This window comes from Alosa sapidissima, chromosome 17 (genome assembly GCF_018492685.1).
Source record: "Alosa sapidissima isolate fAloSap1 chromosome 17, fAloSap1.pri, whole genome shotgun sequence".
Classification (NCBI taxonomy): Eukaryota; Metazoa; Chordata; class Actinopteri; order Clupeiformes; family Clupeidae; genus Alosa; species Alosa sapidissima.
Genome location: NC_055973.1, coordinates 14,323,633 through 14,340,427, shown reverse-complemented (window position 1 = coordinate 14,340,427; position 16,795 = coordinate 14,323,633). Strand labels below are relative to the sequence as shown.

At 47.5% G+C, this 16,795-nt stretch overlaps 1 protein-coding gene across 13 annotated transcripts in view; it reads left to right on the top strand.

The window, feature by feature from the left end:
• Positions 1-16,795, top strand: part of dip2ca (disco-interacting protein 2 homolog Ca) — an 88,305-nt gene that overhangs the window by 62,682 nt on the left and 8,828 nt on the right. For 8 of the 13 annotated variants that reach the window (XR_006024447.1, XM_042067101.1, XM_042067095.1 and 5 more), the window contains 18 exons: positions 142-206; positions 315-408; positions 770-889; positions 2,842-2,956; positions 4,505-4,644; positions 5,157-5,293; positions 5,798-6,006; positions 6,705-6,819; positions 7,535-7,736; positions 8,717-8,826; positions 11,448-11,528; positions 11,794-11,917; positions 12,199-12,320; positions 12,538-12,649; positions 12,882-12,991; positions 13,972-14,102; positions 15,076-15,244; positions 16,566-16,736. Coding sequence is in view for 12 of the 13 variants with exons in the window: in XM_042067101.1 (XP_041923035.1) it covers positions 142-206; positions 315-408; positions 770-889; positions 2,842-2,956; positions 4,505-4,644; positions 5,157-5,293; positions 5,798-6,006; positions 6,705-6,819; positions 7,535-7,736; positions 8,717-8,826; positions 11,448-11,528; positions 11,794-11,917; positions 12,199-12,320; positions 12,538-12,649; positions 12,882-12,991; positions 13,972-14,102; positions 15,076-15,244; positions 16,566-16,736 (2,327 nt within the window). In the remaining variant the exon portion in view is untranslated. Of the gene's footprint in view, positions 1-141; positions 207-314; positions 409-769; positions 890-2,841; positions 2,957-4,504; positions 4,645-5,156; positions 5,294-5,797; positions 6,011-6,704; positions 6,820-7,534; positions 7,737-8,716; positions 8,827-11,447; positions 11,529-11,793; positions 11,918-12,198; positions 12,321-12,537; positions 12,650-12,881; positions 12,992-13,971; positions 14,103-15,075; positions 15,245-16,565; positions 16,737-16,795 lie in introns of those variants that run through there. The other 5 variants (XM_042067097.1, XM_042067107.1, XM_042067106.1 and 2 more) reach the window with 2 other exon arrangements.

Genomic DNA, 16,795 nt, shown 5'->3' with positions numbered 1-16,795 from the left:
CTAGAGTATGTGTCCAAATGATTTCAGTCCATATCTAGAGTATGTGTCCAAATGCTTTCAGTCCATATCATATCATAGAAATAAGCCAACAGATGTAATGTGGGCGCTAGATACTAACGTTTATGTTCCTTTGTCTTCCAGCGGAGACCATAGTGAATGTATTAGACTTCAAGAAGGACGTAGGACTGTGGCACGGCATTCTCACAGTACGTTTCTGCTCACTGTCCTCAAATGATCTCATAGAGGGGTGAGATGGGAGAGAATATTGAACATTTTGCGTAATTTTGCGTAATGTGTGTGTGTTTGTCCCACAGAGCGTCATGAATATGATGCATGTGATCAGCATCCCCTACTCCCTGATGAAGGTCAACCCTCTCTCCTGGATCCAGAAAGTGTGCCAATACAAAGGTCTGACACACAATTCATCAACATACAAACTAGTCAAATCAATCAGTCAGTCAATCAATAAATCAGTCAATCAATCAATCAATCAATCAATTAGTCAATCAGGTTGTCAGTTAAAATCAATCACTTAACAACTATTAGTATAACATCGTATCAGTGGTGGAGTGTATATTCTGATCCTCAAATGATATATGTATATTAAAAACACCCCTCATATAATGGCCTCATCTTCTGAAATAGAATAGCTACATTTTGCATCTTTCTAATAAAAGTGTTGCCTAAAGCCTGGAAAAGCCCTTTGTCTCTTATATTGACTAAATGTGTGTGTGTGTGTGTGTGTGTGTGTGTGTGTGTGTGTGTGTAGCTAAAGTGGCGTGTGTGAAGTCCAGGGATATGCACTGGGCCCTGGTGGCCCATCGGGACCAGAGGGACATCAACCTGACCTCTCTACGGATGCTGGTGGTAGCTGATGGTTCCAACCCATGTAAGCATCTCTTTCATTTGGTCTCTCTCTCTCTCTCTCCCTCTCTCCCTCTTTCTCTTTTATTCCTTTTCCTTCTTTTTTGGTCTTGCTTGTGATCTCACTCTGTGTCCTCCTCTGTGTTGTGGTACTCCAATCCTGTCATTCACACTTCACCTCACTTTCCTCATTGTGCCTATTTACAGAGCAGAGTGAGTAAGCACAGCTGCATTGCAGAAATGGGGAAATGACAAGGCTAATGGTAGTTTAAAGTGGACCACAAGTAAAGAGAGGGTACTGTAGAAGAGGAGAGGGTACTGTAGAAGAGGAGAGGGTACTGTAGAAGAGGAGAGGGTACTGTAGAAGAGGAGAGGAATGCAGAAGATTTCTGTTTTATTCTGTCTGATCATTCCCAACCTCTGTCGATTGTCTCCCTACCTCCTTCCCTCCCTCTCTATCTCTCTCTCTCTCTCCATTGCTGTCTCCATTCCCCTGCTCCGCTAGCTTTGTCCTAATCCCCTCTATTCTAGCTCTCTGATTCTGCTGCTGGGGTGTTTTTTTCTCTGCAGCAGCATCAGCATCAGCATCCCTATCCTGTTTCCCCGCTTCCTCTCCCCCCTCTCTCTCTCTCTCTCTCTCTCTCTCTCTCTCTCTCTCTCTCTCTCTCTCTCTCTCTCTCTCTCTCTCTCTCTATGCCTCTGCTTCTCCCATTCCCTCTCTCCTCCTCACCCCCTCCCTTGATCCTTCTCCCCCACCTTGTCTTTTCCTATCTCTCCCTGTCTTTCTCTCTCTCTGTCTCTCTTTCTCTGTATGCATGTCTCTGACAAGAAGAAACGCAGGCCGTATTCCCAACAGCTGTTCACATTCCTGCAGCCAACCAGAGAGCTCTCATGGCTGGGCATTATGCATGAGCCATGTGTGTGCTCCGTGGCGTGTATACGTTGTGTGTGTGTTGTGTGGTCACATGCACACACTCGCACGCTATATATAACCCGAGCTGGGGGCCAGTGGGAGAACGCCTGAGGGGAGGTGATGAGTCAGGATCGATGACGCTCAGAGGCCATTTTGCATTGTGCCTGCAGAAGGAGCTCAGACCTTGTACCCCCCCTACACACACACTAACACACACACACACACACACACACACACACACACAGAGAAACACACTGAGTTAACCGTTACCGCAGGACTGAAGGACAAAGGTGTCCTGCTGTTTTGTGTGTGTGTAGGATGTGTGGCTCCTTTAGATAGGAACAGCACATGTCTCTTTAGGGCAGCTCCTGTAGTTACCCATGTGATGCAAACCATCCCACTCATTCCCAGTTAAACCCAGTCCCTGTGGACACCTATGTTAGCCAGCCATGGAGCCTGTGGTATGGCCATTGCCTTGTATACTGAACCGTGTAATAGCTTTTATGTATTCTACTATATGGCTGTGTGTGTGTGTGTGTGTGTGTGTGTGTGTGTGTGTGTGTGTGTGTGTGTGTGTGTGTGTGTGTGTGTTCTCTAATGTTATGCTCGGAGGCGATGTTGAACCGCTGACCTTGGTGGTCAGGGCGCTGTGCTCTAGCTGTCACGCTGCAGGGACACGTAGCATGGGCAGCTCATGTAACCGCGCACATACATCAGTGGCCACGTTTAACCCTGCATACATGCACATGGATGGCAATTCCACATTTCAATGCCAATTGAATGCAGCGCATGTTGTTTTCCTTCTCAAGGCCGTGCTACAGAGAGAAGGAGAGCTCCCCCAGGGAAAGTCCCAGAGGCCGCAGTGACAAAAGATGCACTGTTTCCCTACCCCTACACTCCTCCCCCACATCTCTCTCTGTCTCTCTCTATCATTCTCTCTTTTTCTCTCTCTCTCTCACGCTTAGTGTCTGTTTTTTTAATTCATTTTATACATTCTCCCGGTCCCGGTAGTAGATTTATTCAGCATCTCTCCCTCTCTGACTTGTCTGTGTTCTCTCTGGCAGGGTCCATCTCGTCCTGTGATGCATTCCTCAACGTCTTCCAGAGCAAAGGCCTACGGCCGGAGGTCATCTGCCCCTGTGCCAGCTCCCCGGAGGCCCTGACCGTAGCCATCAGGAGGTGGGTCCTGACTGTCAACACACACACACACACACACACACACACAATCACACGTGTTCAGTCGCTTTACACATTTTCCATGAATACACGACTCAGAGACCACTGTACACGCATGCACACACAAGCACACACGCACACACACACACACACACACACACACACATACATACATACATACATACACACACACACACACACACACAAAATTAGTTATGAATTGAGTCTTCTCATCAAATGACTCCAGTTAGTTATGGACACTCAGGTCTCTCATTTTCTTGGTTGTAATGAACAGCCTCCCTAATGAACTCCATCTCCTGCCTCCTGAATGGAATAAAAATACTAAATTGACCCTCCAGCTCTCCTGGCTTGGCCCTTCTCTCCAAACACGTCTTTGTGAGTGATCGCTCTGTTCTCCCTCCCTCACAGATGTGTCATCTCGATAGAGCTGTTTTTAGGCGCTCGATATTTATCAGACACAGGTAGGCGGACAGCGGCTTGGAGATAAAAAAAAGCTCAACAGAAGAACTAAAAAAATGAAATATGACTCAAAAGGTTAGCGCTTAACAGAGCACCATGTATCCACTCTTTTTTAGCCCCCAGAAAGCCTTTACAAGAAAATAATATTTTCTTACGCTGGTTCTATAATTACACGTCTCCATAGGCCTGACGTATCTTCAGTGTGACCATATCAAACGCATGTGCGTGGAGTGTGGCGTCTGGTTTTCATTCCACTGGATTAGTCCTGTCTCGCTCTCCCTGGCCAGTCTTTTATAAGTCCCATACTTTTCTTTTTTCTTTCTTCCCTTCTCTTCCCCCCCTTCATTTCTTTTTTCTTTTTGCTCTACTCTTGTGAGACGTCACCGCCTTTTATGTATTTGTGTACACAAACTAAACTGGACCCAAAAAATTAATTAAAAGATGCTCTGTCTCTCGACGTGCCTGCCAACATGGCCCTCGTGGCACGGAACAGGAGAACCGAGACCCAGAATGCTTTGCCAACAATAAAAGTGGCCTAATGCTGTTTCTGTCATCAGCGATGACATCATTTCACTTTATATCTGAGAATGTAGCAAATAGGCGGTTTATGGTCCCTCCACTGGCTCACACTCATGAGTTCACACTGGAAACCTAAGTTGTATTAAATTGTTTGGAAAGCAGTGCTGATTTTGTAATGCGCTCAGTTCAGCTTGTTGTGCCTTTAATCTCTCTCTAGCCCCGTTCTCGATGCCTCTCTCAAACTTTTCGCTCTCACTCTCTTTTACGCTGACCTTAATGCACACCAGGTTGTGACAAACAGACACAAAAACAGACATACGCCCACACCCAGGCACGCACACGCACACACACGCACACACGCACATACACACACACACACACACACACACACACACACATATGCCCAAGCTCGGAGAGTTCAACATGTGTTGACGTGGTTTGTTGATGTGGTTGGAACGTCTGTGATGTTGCCTGGAGGCTGCCTGCAGTGCTTATTTCTTGAGTGACTGGTTCCGATCGATGGCGTCTTTTCTTGTCTTTCTGGTCTGGCAGGCCCACGGACGACAGCAGCCAGCCCCCGGGTCGAGGGGTCCTGTCCATGAACGGGCTGAGTCACGGCGTGATCCGCGTGGACTCTGAGGAGCGCCTGTCCGTCCTCACTGTCCAGGACGTGGGCACTGTGATGCCAGGAGGTTAGGCCACTGTTTACATATACAGCAATGCTCCTACTCCTACTCAAAACACACTCAGACACATGAACAGGTGCAGGTTCAGAACAAGCACATACACATGCACCACCATGCCATACACTGCCCACTCTGCCCTCAGTACTAAATAAAGACACTGAAATAGAAAAACCTCACATCCATGTACATACAAACAAACACACACACGCACACACAAATAGCCTGGCGCAACCACACTTTGGGAGATGCAGTCATACAGTCATACAAATCATACACACCCTACGGTGGAAGCTGTGTTCAGCCATCTAATCGTGTAGTACTCAACACTCCCACCCATGAAACAGGCCATTCCTTTCAGAGAAAATTCACTGCTCTTCTGAAAAGAGAAAAGTGTATGAATGCATAGATGTTTATATAAATGCTCTATGTGCGTTTACTTATTCATGTGTGTGTGAGCATTAATGTGTGTGTGTACAAGTAACAGCTTACTGATAGTGACGTGTGTGACTGTGTTGCAGCTATGATGTGTGTGGTGAAGCCGGAGGGAGTTCCTCAGCTGTGTCGAACGGACGAGATCGGGGAGATTTGCGTGTGCTCCATCGCCACGGGAACCTCCTACTACGGCCTCTCTGGCATGACGAAGAACACGTTTGAGGTGCGGGCATGTTTATGTCCAATTGCCTGCCTCGCACGCGCACACACACACACACACACACACACACACACACACACACACACACACACACACACACACACACACACACACACACACAGGCAAACACAAACGCATGCTATATCAAGCTTAAGTGGTCCCCCAGAGTTCACAGTGCCACAGGCCTTCCCATGCGGCTCAGCCAGAAAATGTTCCTTTCTTAGAGCCTGGCATTAGATTGCTAAAATTAATCTAGCATGATTTTTCAAGACCATACCATTGGTTTCAAAACAAGCATTTCTGTTTTTACTTAGCTGTAGCTACTTACCAAATAGATACAAAATAGAAATAAGATGAAATGTACAGAAATTAATGAATTTATAGAAATATGTATCATATATACAGATCAAACACCACTAAGTGGGCAAGATGATGATAAGGTCTTAACCTACACAGATTCATGGCCTTCCTCTCCTCACGACTCCTCCTCTTCCTCCTCCTCTCAAGGTGTTCCCCATGAGTGGTGCTGGCGCCCCCGTCAGTGAGTACCCCTTCACCCGCACCGGCCTGCTGGGCTTCGTGGGGCCCGGCGGCCTGGTTTTCATCGCTGGCAAGATGGACGGCCTGATGGTGGTGAGCGGACGCCGGCACAATGCCGACGACATCGTTGCCACGGCGCTGGCGGTGGAGCCCATGAAGTTTGTCTACAGGGGCAGGTAATGGAGCAGACACAAAGCTGACCTGGGGTCAGCCTTATTTAACTGTAACTGCAGCTCACAACTGATACACATTAGCAAAAGCTTAATTCGTTTTTAAATTAGTTTTCAGGAGCAAGCCTTCATGCAATATCATATACATTATTTATCATTATCTGAAAGGCCAAAGCTGTTTCATGAACAGGAATTTCACCTCTAGTGTGTTCATAATGTGAATGCAGCCCTTTTTCCCCTCTAGCCCAGGCCATCGGTCCCATGAGGTACAGTATTATTGACTAAGTCATTAGCTAGCCACAGTCCTAGTCCAGATGCTACAGCAAGCACTAACTGTCTGGGTGATCATTAGATAATTAACATGCTGGCCTGACGCAGCACGGGTGGACTGGTCAAAAGAGTTCAAGCGCAGCCCGTTACCTTGGCACAGTCAGACAGTGCACACCCTGGTTGGGTGAATGAGGAGGTAATTATGGGAAATGTAGTATGTCCACCACGCATGAATGGATACTGTCTAAAAGGGAGTGCAACGCAAGAATAAAAAGGTGTGAAAAGCAAGAATAGGCTAGTATGCAGGTTAGGTAGAGGTTTAGACATATTTTGTTTTGTCTTTTTTCTGACTCTTTCTTTTATATCTATGTTCTCTCTGTATCCCTCGTTCCCTCTCCTCCTCTCTTTCTCTCTCTCTGTCTGTGTGCCCACAGGATAGCGGTGTTTTCGGTGACCGTGCTGCACGATGAGAGGATTGTGGTGGTGGCTGAGCAGAGGCCAGATTCCACAGAGGAGGACAGCTTTCAGTGGATGAGCCGCGTGCTGCAGGTACACACACACACACACACACACACACACACACACCACCACTACCAGCACAATCTCAGCATCCATGGTCGAGCCTAGTTGCTATTTATATTTACAGAGACGGCCCCTCTCTTAGCATCCACAGCCCCCCTCCCTATTTATCACTGCCTCTTTCTGTTTTTTCTATCTCTTCTCTCTCTCGCTCTCTCTCTCTTTCTCTCTCTCTATCCCTCTCTTCTCTGTTAGACAGGCGCAACACTCAGCACTGAGTAAATTCCCCTTTGCAGATTCAATTAGTAGACAGGCTATGGGTGACCTGCTCAGGGTTTTGGGATCAGCATTTTTTTTTTTTCCGGAGTCAAAGCAGGAATTTAAAAATAAACCGCCACGCCAGGAAAGCACAGGACCTGGTGTTTTCTCCCCGCTCCATATGGTTTGACTTAGCTGTGGAGTTGTAGGTCATTAATCTTGTAAATGTGATTGTACCCCTCACCCCACCGCTCAGAAAGTGCTGCATGCAATGTTTGCTCTAAAGGTCACTGCCTACACCTAGCCCCCTGCGCTCTCTAAAGTTTAGAGTCTAAACGCTCCTCTGTGTACCGCTCTCATTATTCCACTTTCCTCATCTTTCTCTTCTGTTCCCTTGCTTTTTGTTGCCTTCTCTTTCTCTCTCTCTCTCTCGTTCCCTCTCTCTCTCTCTCTCTCTCTCTCTGTGGTTGGTTGGCCTTTTCTGCAGGCCATAGACAGCATCCATGGCGTGGGGGTGTTCTGCCTGGCCCTGGTGCCGGCCAACACGCTGCCCAAGACGCCGCTGGGGGGCATCCACCTTTCGGAGACCAAGCAGCTCTTCCTGGAGGGCTCGCTGCACCCCTGCAACGTGCTCATGTGCCCCCACACCTGCGTAACCAACCTCCCCAAGCCCCGGCAAAAACAGCCAGGTATGTGCTGTGTGATGTGCTTTTCACTCTATGCAAGTACAGTAATTTCGGTGTATTAGCCGCATTGTGTATAAGCCGCAGGACAGTGTTTTATGCAAGTTAAAAGAAAGAAAACCATATTAATACCATATTAACTGCCCCCGGGCATTAACCTCATAAATGAAGAAATTTTGCAAAATCAATGTATTAGCTGCGGCTAATAGTTGGGAAATTACGGTATGTGGTCGTATTTGTGCATGTGTAGCTAGATGTGACTTTTTGTGAGTGGATGAATGTGTGTGTACATTTATGTCTGACGGTTTGTGTGCGTGTGGTTTTGGGAACCTGTAAGTATATGTGATTGTGTCCCTCAGAGTCGTTGACCTTTGCTTATATTTTATTTTTCATTGTGTTTTGTGTGCAGTTTAGTTTACGGCTCTTATAAGGCCACAGTATTTATAGCCAGTCTGGGGAACTTCAAATCCATAGTCATTGAAGTGCATTGAGACACACATTGCATTGTGGAGCTGTCTCGTGTGATTTTGTTGAAAAACCGACACGTCGGTTATAAGTGGGTGGCACTAAGTGGCATGAGCATAAAGATATAACAGGTTTTTCTGAGCCACTTGTGCACATTTAATTTAATTATGCTCCATTTTCCCGAACTATAAACACCAAACTAAAACCTCACACAGCCCTGGCCAAACCTCAGTCTATTCCACTTGCTGTCCAAATATGCAGTGGACCTGTGTGGTTTGGATGTTTGTGAGTGGGGTGGATGTCTGCATTTGTGCGAGTGACTTTGTGTTTGCTGCTGTGTGAGTTTATTGGTAAATGGTGTTAGTACACATTTGCACATGGCCTGTGTGTGCATGTCATTAAAGTTATGAATGGTTGTTTATCTCTGTGTGTGCGTGTGCGTATGTGTGTGCGCGCGTGTGTGTCTGTGTGTGCGTGCGTGTGTGTGTGTGTGTGTGTGTGTGTGTGTGTGTTTTCTGCAGAGATCGGACCTGCCTCTGTGATGGTGGGGAACCTGGTGTCGGGGAAGCGCATCGCTCAGGCCAGTGGCCGAGACCTTGGTCAAATCGAAGACAATGATCAGGCAAGGAAGGTGTGTGTGTGGCACCTCGGGGGCCCTGATTTTCATTCATCCATCTCAGCCTACCGCAATCCATCCATCTATCCATCCGCCCACCCATCCATTCATCACGTTCCATTAGCACAGAGCAAATAACCCACATGTGTCGCATAGCTCTGGGGTCGTGGGAAGAAGACATTTCTCCCCACGTAATTTGATTCCATGGTCACGCTTTTGTCTTGGATGGATGGCATTTTTCGGGGTTGTTTGTGTCATGCTTGGCTTTTGTTTGGGTTTCCCTTAAAAAGCTCAGAACTGATTATCGAGACGAGACTGCTCATTATTGTTTAAGGGCGTTGTTTTTTTTTCTCCTCCTCTAATCTGACAGAATCAGGTGGAGGTTTTTAACCCCCCCCCCCCCCCCCCCGGCTCCACTGCTGTATCCAGGAGACAGAGACATAGCGGGAGAGCGCTCGCAATCCAAATGTCAGCTCTGAAAGTACGCAGACGGCCTCATTAGCCTGATCCTCGCTAGCGTATTAATCTTAGCGATCAATAGCTGTCATTACACGAGACTGCGGAGCGGGCAGAGAGGCGGCCGGAGGCAGGTAGCCCCTGTTCCCCCGCGAGTAGCCAGGCATGGCAGGGGAGATGGAGACTGTGAGGCTTTAATGTTTTATCCGCGGGTCCCTTTTAAGATGGTTGGAGGGTTGGACTCTGAGGTAATGCAATTTGGGAGTTTGGCTTCGGATCATGGCGTCCGACATTAATGCCTTCAAAAACTTTTTTCAGGCACAGAAAAAAAAGTGTGGCCCACCCTGTCACCTTCTTGTAAAATGACTTTCAGTCTTTTCAGAACTTTTTCAAGCAGCGCTGACATTTGATGAAGTTTCCCCCCCCCCCCCCCCCTCCTCCTCGTCAATCGTCCAGAACTCACACATCAGAGTAATTACTCTGTACAGATGTCTGTTTCTGCGTTGTTGGGTTTTGGGGAAGGCTGGCGCGTTGGGTTGCAGAGTTTGTTATTTATTTGCCGTCCACCGCTGTCAGTCATGACAACTTTGCCCGTGACAGAATTCATTACTCTGTCCTCTCAGGCTGAAAGTTGCCATCCATTACCATTTCAGGTTGCTGTGTGTGTGTGTTTGTTTGTGTGTGTGTGTGTGTGTGTGTGTGTGTGTGTGTGTGTGTGTGTGTGTGTGTGTGTGTGTGTGTGTGTGCGTGTGTGTGTGTGCGCGCGTGTTTGTCATGCCAGTACAACACTGGCATAGCCTACAGGCGGAGAGTGCGAGAGAGAGAGACAGAGACGTGTCCCTCTACATCCACACCTTTGCCCACTGTGTCGGATCAGAGCTTTGGCTGTCTGAGGCTGATGCGGTGCATTGGTGCATGCATGTGGTGCTACCCTCTCCAAGCCACTCCTCAGGAATAACTGCACCCACCTCCGCCTCTCCACCCACCACCTCCATCTCTCTCCCTTCTTCCTGCCTGCATGACAAGCATGCCTCTTCTCATGCTTCATGCCGTCTTTTCTCCCTCCACCTCCCTCACTCATTCTCATCTTCGTGTGTGTGTGTGTGTGTGTGTGTGTGTGTGTGTGTGTGTGTGTGTGTGTGTGCGTGCGCGTGCGCTCTCTCTTGCGTGAGTGGTGGATGATTGGACGATAAGGTCTGCTCCATCTGCCAGCCTGCTCTTTTAATGATTCCTGCGCTCATCCGCAACCTTTCATCCATCTATCCGTCTATCGATCTATCTATCTATCTATCTATCTATCTATCTATCTATCTATTTATCTATCTATCTCCATCGCTCCATCCATCCTGAGCCATTCATGAAAATCAGGCCCTCTGTGTGAGTGGGAACGCTGCTGCTACTACTGCTGCTGCTGCTGCTAGCTACTGCTGGTGATGCTATGGGTGATGGTTGTTAGCCTCTTCCTCCAGCGCAATGACCGAACGTGTTTTCCAGGCAGAGCTACGTTGACCGATTTCTTGCAATATTCCCTGAGACAGAATTCTGCAAGGCGCCGTGGTTACCTGTAACGTTCTGTTTATTTTAACCCAGCAAATGATGACGATGAAAAACAGATGGTGGAATCCTCTGTATGTGTGTATGTTGATCTTGGATGCATGCCAGTGGGGAATTGATATGCCTCTTTACTAATATCTCTGCATGTCAGCTTAAAGAAATAATGCCCAGTTTACGAGTTTACACACACAAATGTAATCAACAGTTCTGCTGAATTAATTTGTGGGTTGGCACTTATGAATTCAGAACCTTCAAGTGTTTAGGTATCTGATGGATTTCTGTTTTCTATTTGCCATGTGGTGAATACCTGGTAATGTTACCATAATAAGTGATTTTGTCGGTATTATAAATCCAAAAAACTATTCCCATTATATTCTGACATTTAAGCAATACTGTCACCATAGTAATTGAACAATACCGTGTTTCATATGCTTTCAGTCTGGACTATTAATAATACTTTGCACCTGCTGTGTATTTTCCTTTGCTCAGTACTAGAGTTCCTTCCGTCTGATGGTTTCCTCAGTAGATTCTGTACAGGATGCAGAATTCCGGCTGCAGACTGCCTTGTTCACAGTTCCTTAATAATTGAATGGGAGATTTTCTTTGTCCCCGTTGTGCACCTGTAGTTCCTCTTCCTGTCGGAGGTGTTGCAGTGGAGAGCGCAGACCACTCCTGACCACGTCCTCTTCACTCTGCTCAGCTCCAGGGTAAACACCAGCGACCGCCACGCTCATCTCTCTCTCTCTCACACACACACACACACACACACACACACACACACACACACACACACACAATCACACACACATACTCACACACACACTCCAAAGCACCAGCCACTGTGATAGTCGCTTTGGGGCTGTCATGTGTCACACTTATCAAGTTCTCTCTTTTCTCTCTCTCTCTCTCTCTCTGTGTGTGCGCGCATGTGTGTGTGTGTGTGTGTGTGTGTGTGTGTGTGTGTTTCTACAGGGGGCTATCTTGAGCTCGCTGACCTGCGTGCAGCTGCACAAGCGGGCGGAGAAGATCGCGGCCATGCTTATGGAGCGAGGACACCTGCAGGACGGCGATCACGTGGCGCTGGTCTATCCACCTGGTACGTCCACCTCATTCTCCCCGTCTGCTGGTCCAATCAGCATCTCTCTCTCTCTCTTTTTCTCAGGCTCATCTCAGACCAGCCTGGTCCTCAGGAAAGACTCAGGAAAAACAAATGGAAGACTATGACCTAGTGCACCAATGCTTTAATGTGAAAATAGCCACTTAATGTTAAAATAAGCGGCTAGAGGTGGCGGGTCAAGAGTAGACAAAATTGTCATGTTCTTGCTGAGTTAATTACATTATCTTGTCTCCATACTTGACCTGGCTGTGTCCCCACAGGCATTGACCTGATTGCGGCCTTCTACGGATGCCTGTATGCCGGCTGCGTGCCCATCACGGTCAGACCACCCCACCCCCAGAACATCGCCACCACTCTGCCCACTGTGAAGATGATTGTGGAGGTGAGCTTGTTTAGGGGTTTAAGGGACTGGAGCTATGAACATAAGGGAACATAAAGAAGTTAACTGTGAAAGAAAAGATTGTAAATCTTGAAAGAATCCATTAGACAAGAAGTAAGGCAAGTGAGGGTCATAATTATGGTTGCCATGAATTTTAACCTACTGTACTGGATTATTATGTGCAGTACCATAATGTACGTGTTTGCATGTGTGTGTGCAGGTGAGCCGGTCGTCCTGCGTGATGACCACACTGGTGATTTCCAAGTTGCTGAAGTCTAAAGAGGCGTCCGCTGCGGTGGACGTCAGGACGTGGCCTCCTGTCCTAGAAACAGGTGACAAGTGCCACCACACTCACCCAGAGCACACTCAGTCTCCAGACTCTCCGAGTCTGCCTTGCAGACTAATTACAATAGATGATTCATGTAATTTGATTTGATTTGAACTAATCAAGGCTTTAAGAAGGATTCTTCACTCTGTCTTTATCCTCCCCATTTACTTTTTAATTCCTTATTAATCACTCACCTCCTCTACTGCGTGCTCTCTACTCTCCTCTCACACCTTTAGATGATCTGCCAAAGAAGAAGCCCCCTCAGCTGTACAAGCCCTCCAATCCGGACACGCTGGCCTACCTGGACTTCAGTGTGTCCACCACAGGGATGCTAGCAGGAGTAAAGGTGAGCTGGGGGTCAGTGTGAGTGTGTGTGTGAGAGAGAGAGAGAGAGAGAGGAAGAATATGAACAAGAGCAAAAGCATAGTATGCATGGTGTGGTATGTCTGTGTTTACTGTATGTTTCTGTGTGTGTGTGTGTGTGTGTGTGTGTGTACAGTACGTGCCAGATGGAAGATGCTCGGAGTAGTTTTTGCCTCCCAGCCCGTACGCTGTTGTCCTCCTCTGGGCTGTCTGTTTAGGAATCAATGAGGGCCCCACTAAATCATCTTTCAGCTTCCTCCGCAAACACCGCCAGTTTTAGCACTAAAAGGCTTTAAAAAGCCCTCGCCCACTCAAGACACCTCGCCATGGTTAGCGGGCAGGATATCTGCTATCAGGTGTCAAAGGAGCAGGAGACTGTTTTATATTTCACGGCCATTATAATCCTTCTTTGGTGGGAGAGTGCTTGAATAGTCCGGCCTGGTTTTGCTGCTGCAGTGGGTGAATTAGCTATCCACAGGGGGGTGGGGGGGAGTAATTGTGCAACCCCGGTGTCCCTCTTAAAACAGGGAGCTTTTATTGTCTTGTAAAACCAGCTTCTGTCCTCTGTTCTCCAGCCCTCTTGGCAAATGCTGGTCCTCTGAGCGCTTTACATGTCCCCCAAATTGAATATGTTTCAAAGAAATTGGCCAATCTTTACTAGACATTTACATAGTTATCCTGTTTGCCTGCACAATGGCCCCTAAGTGGATTTGGAGAATAGTTCAGGACCTGCACAGACACAGGTACATTTGTACAAAAACACACATGAGTGTGTTGTGTGCTGTTTTGGTCCACAAGAGATTTACACAACTTCTAACCTTCTGTTTCTCCATTTCCAAACTCCTCACTAAATTCTTGCTATCCTTTCTTCCCTTCCTTCCATCTTTATATATCTTTCTCTCCCCCCCTCTCTCTCTTTCTGTCTCTCTCTCTCTGTCTCTCTCTCTCTCTCTCCTTCCTCAGATGTCTCACAGTGCCACCAGTGCCTTCTGCCGCTCAATCAAGCTCCAGTGTGAGCTCTACCCCTCGCGAGAAGTGGCCATCTGCCTGGACCCTTACTGCGGCCTGGGCTTCGTCCTCTGGTGCCTCTGCAGGTCAGTCTCCACGCTCGGCACCCAGAGCTCACCGACCACACCTCATCATTCAGCGCAGCCGGAGTCAGCAATCTGGACAGTCATTCCCCATACAATTATCCATGTCATACTGAATCCATTTGTGTTTTGTATGTATGGAGCCTGAGGGTTTTACTCACCAAAAGGCAAGTTGCCCACAAGTAGTCTCCAATCTCGGCACCCAAAACTCACCACTGAGTGGTGAGAGAAGCTGAAGTCAGAGCAGCTGAAGTCAGCAATCTGATGTAGACAGTCATCCCCCTATACAGTTATCCATATCATGTCACATTGTGTAGTGCTGCATTTTTGTATAGTATGTATGGGGCCTAAAGTTGCCCACAAGTAGCTTTGCTAAGAGACCCATGTCAGCAGAATAGCATTGCTGGGCTTTACATGTGACAGCAAAATGACATGGTTCCTCAAGAGTGCAGAAAGTTCAGTTGAAACCTGCTTGTTGTGAAACATTTTGGAAATCTAAAGTAAGCAGCTAGACAGCCGAGCATTTGGCCAGTTGAAGAGCCTCTTTGCTCTTTGAAAGTGCAGTGAAGGGTTAGAAAATAGACATGCAAGGCTGAAACGTCCTCTGCTGTCATTGATCCTGCCGATCTGCCGATCTACCCGGTGTGACAAGTGGGAAATCAATGATAAGTCTTTTACGTCCGAGTAGTCCTATTAACCAATTTGTGAAGAGGGCCTCTTTGGTCAATCCTCTTTATGTGCCATGCTTCTGTGCTCATCTCATCTAAAGTGCCCGCTCTCTGACCAACACTCACACACACACTCACACACACACACACACACACACACACACACACACACACACACACACACACACACACACACACTCAATCTCAGCACACATGCACATGCAGGAACACAAATGCACTGACATATGTATGCTTCATCCTCTCTTTTCTCCCTCTCTCTCTCCCTCTCTCTGTTGGCGCGTGTGCAGTGTGTACTCAGGGCACCAGTCCATCCTGATCCCCCCCTCGGAGCTGGAGGTGAACCCCGCCCTGTGGCTGCTGGCCGTCAGTCAGTTCCGTGTCAGGGACACCTTCTGCTCCTACTCAGTCATGGAGCTCTGCACCAAGGGCCTGGGCCTGCAGACCGAGTCTCTTAAGGTAGCGTATGCAAACACACACACACACACACACATGCATGCAAATGCAGACACTGACACACAAGCATATGCACAGATTTTCATTAGTTTGTGTATACATGTCGAAGCATAGGCGTACACAGTGACCTATGTAACTATGTAAAGCATGACTATTAATCGGGTCATAAAATGGCAATTTTCAGTTGTACGGTGTGCAATTGGTTATTAAATCTCACATCATTAAATGCCTGGACACTCAGCACCTTTAAAACACCTTTATGCTCTTCTGCACACACACACACACACACACACATACCTAAATTCTTCAGACGGTGCCAGTAAACTTTCTGCTGACAGACCTGCAGTTCCTTTGCTGGTGTGCGTCTCGGTGTGGAGACAGAGGGAGAGTTGAGAGTGCGCAATGACTGGCCCGTGCTGCAGGAGAAAGGCCGAGCGTGCCTCCTGGCGAGACAGCCTTGTAAAAATGTGTTTTATTTACTTTCATTCAGTTTGTTCACATCGCCATAGTTACTAATGGCAGACTATTGAGCCGAGTGCAGTTTATTACCATAGAGCCAATCGATGGAGAGGAGAGGGAGACACCCCCAAACTGTATTAATTCTGCCACTTTTTATTGTACAGTGGGGGGATGTTATTGCATATTTTTGCCATTGTTTTTCAAAAGAACGCAAGGCAGAGCAGAGAGTTTTGATTATTTCTGCATTAGCTCAAATCTTCTATCCCTATAAATATTATCACAAACTAAAATATGATTAGAAAAGTAATGAAAAGATCCAAAGTCTCGCACTCTCATGTGCTCATTTTTGTATCAATAAACCTGCATCAGTTGCCTGAGCCTGAGCTAAATTAAGCCATGCTATATAATTCATACAAATTCATAAATTCATGGAATGGAATTGGACTACACATTGGACTACACATGTGAAACCTTACATTTCCAATCTTCTTTGGCATCCTGCTCCTTGTGCCTTTGGGAGAACATAAAGCTTCTCCTGACGGTGAGAGTTGTAGCTGAGTGCTAACCCCAACTCCCTGTCTGTCTCTCTGTCTGTCTGCTAGCTGAGTGCTAACCCCAAAACTCTGTCTATCTCTCTGTCTGTCTGCTAGCTGAATTCTAACTCCAAAACTCTGTCTATCTCTCTATCTGTCTGCTAGCTGAGTGCTAACCCCAAAACTCTGTCTATCTCTCTGTCTGTCTGCTAGCTGAGTGCTAACCCCAAAACTCTGTCTGTCTCTCTGTCTGTCTGCTAGCTGAGTGCTAACCCCAGTTCTCTGTCTGTCTGTCTCTCTGCCCCCCCCCACCCCCACCCCCCCACCCCCAGGCGCGTGGCCTGGACCTGTCTCGGGTGCGGACGTGTGTGGTGGTGGCGGAGGAGCGGCCCAGGATAGCGCTCACCCAGTCCTTCTCCAAGCTCTTCAAAGACCTGGGCCTCCACCCGCGCGCTGTTAGCACCTCCTTTGGCTGCAGGGTCAACCTGGCCATCTGTCTGCAGGTCAGCACTCTGCTCTCTCTCTGTGTGTGTGTGTGTGTGTGCGCGTAAATGTTCACATT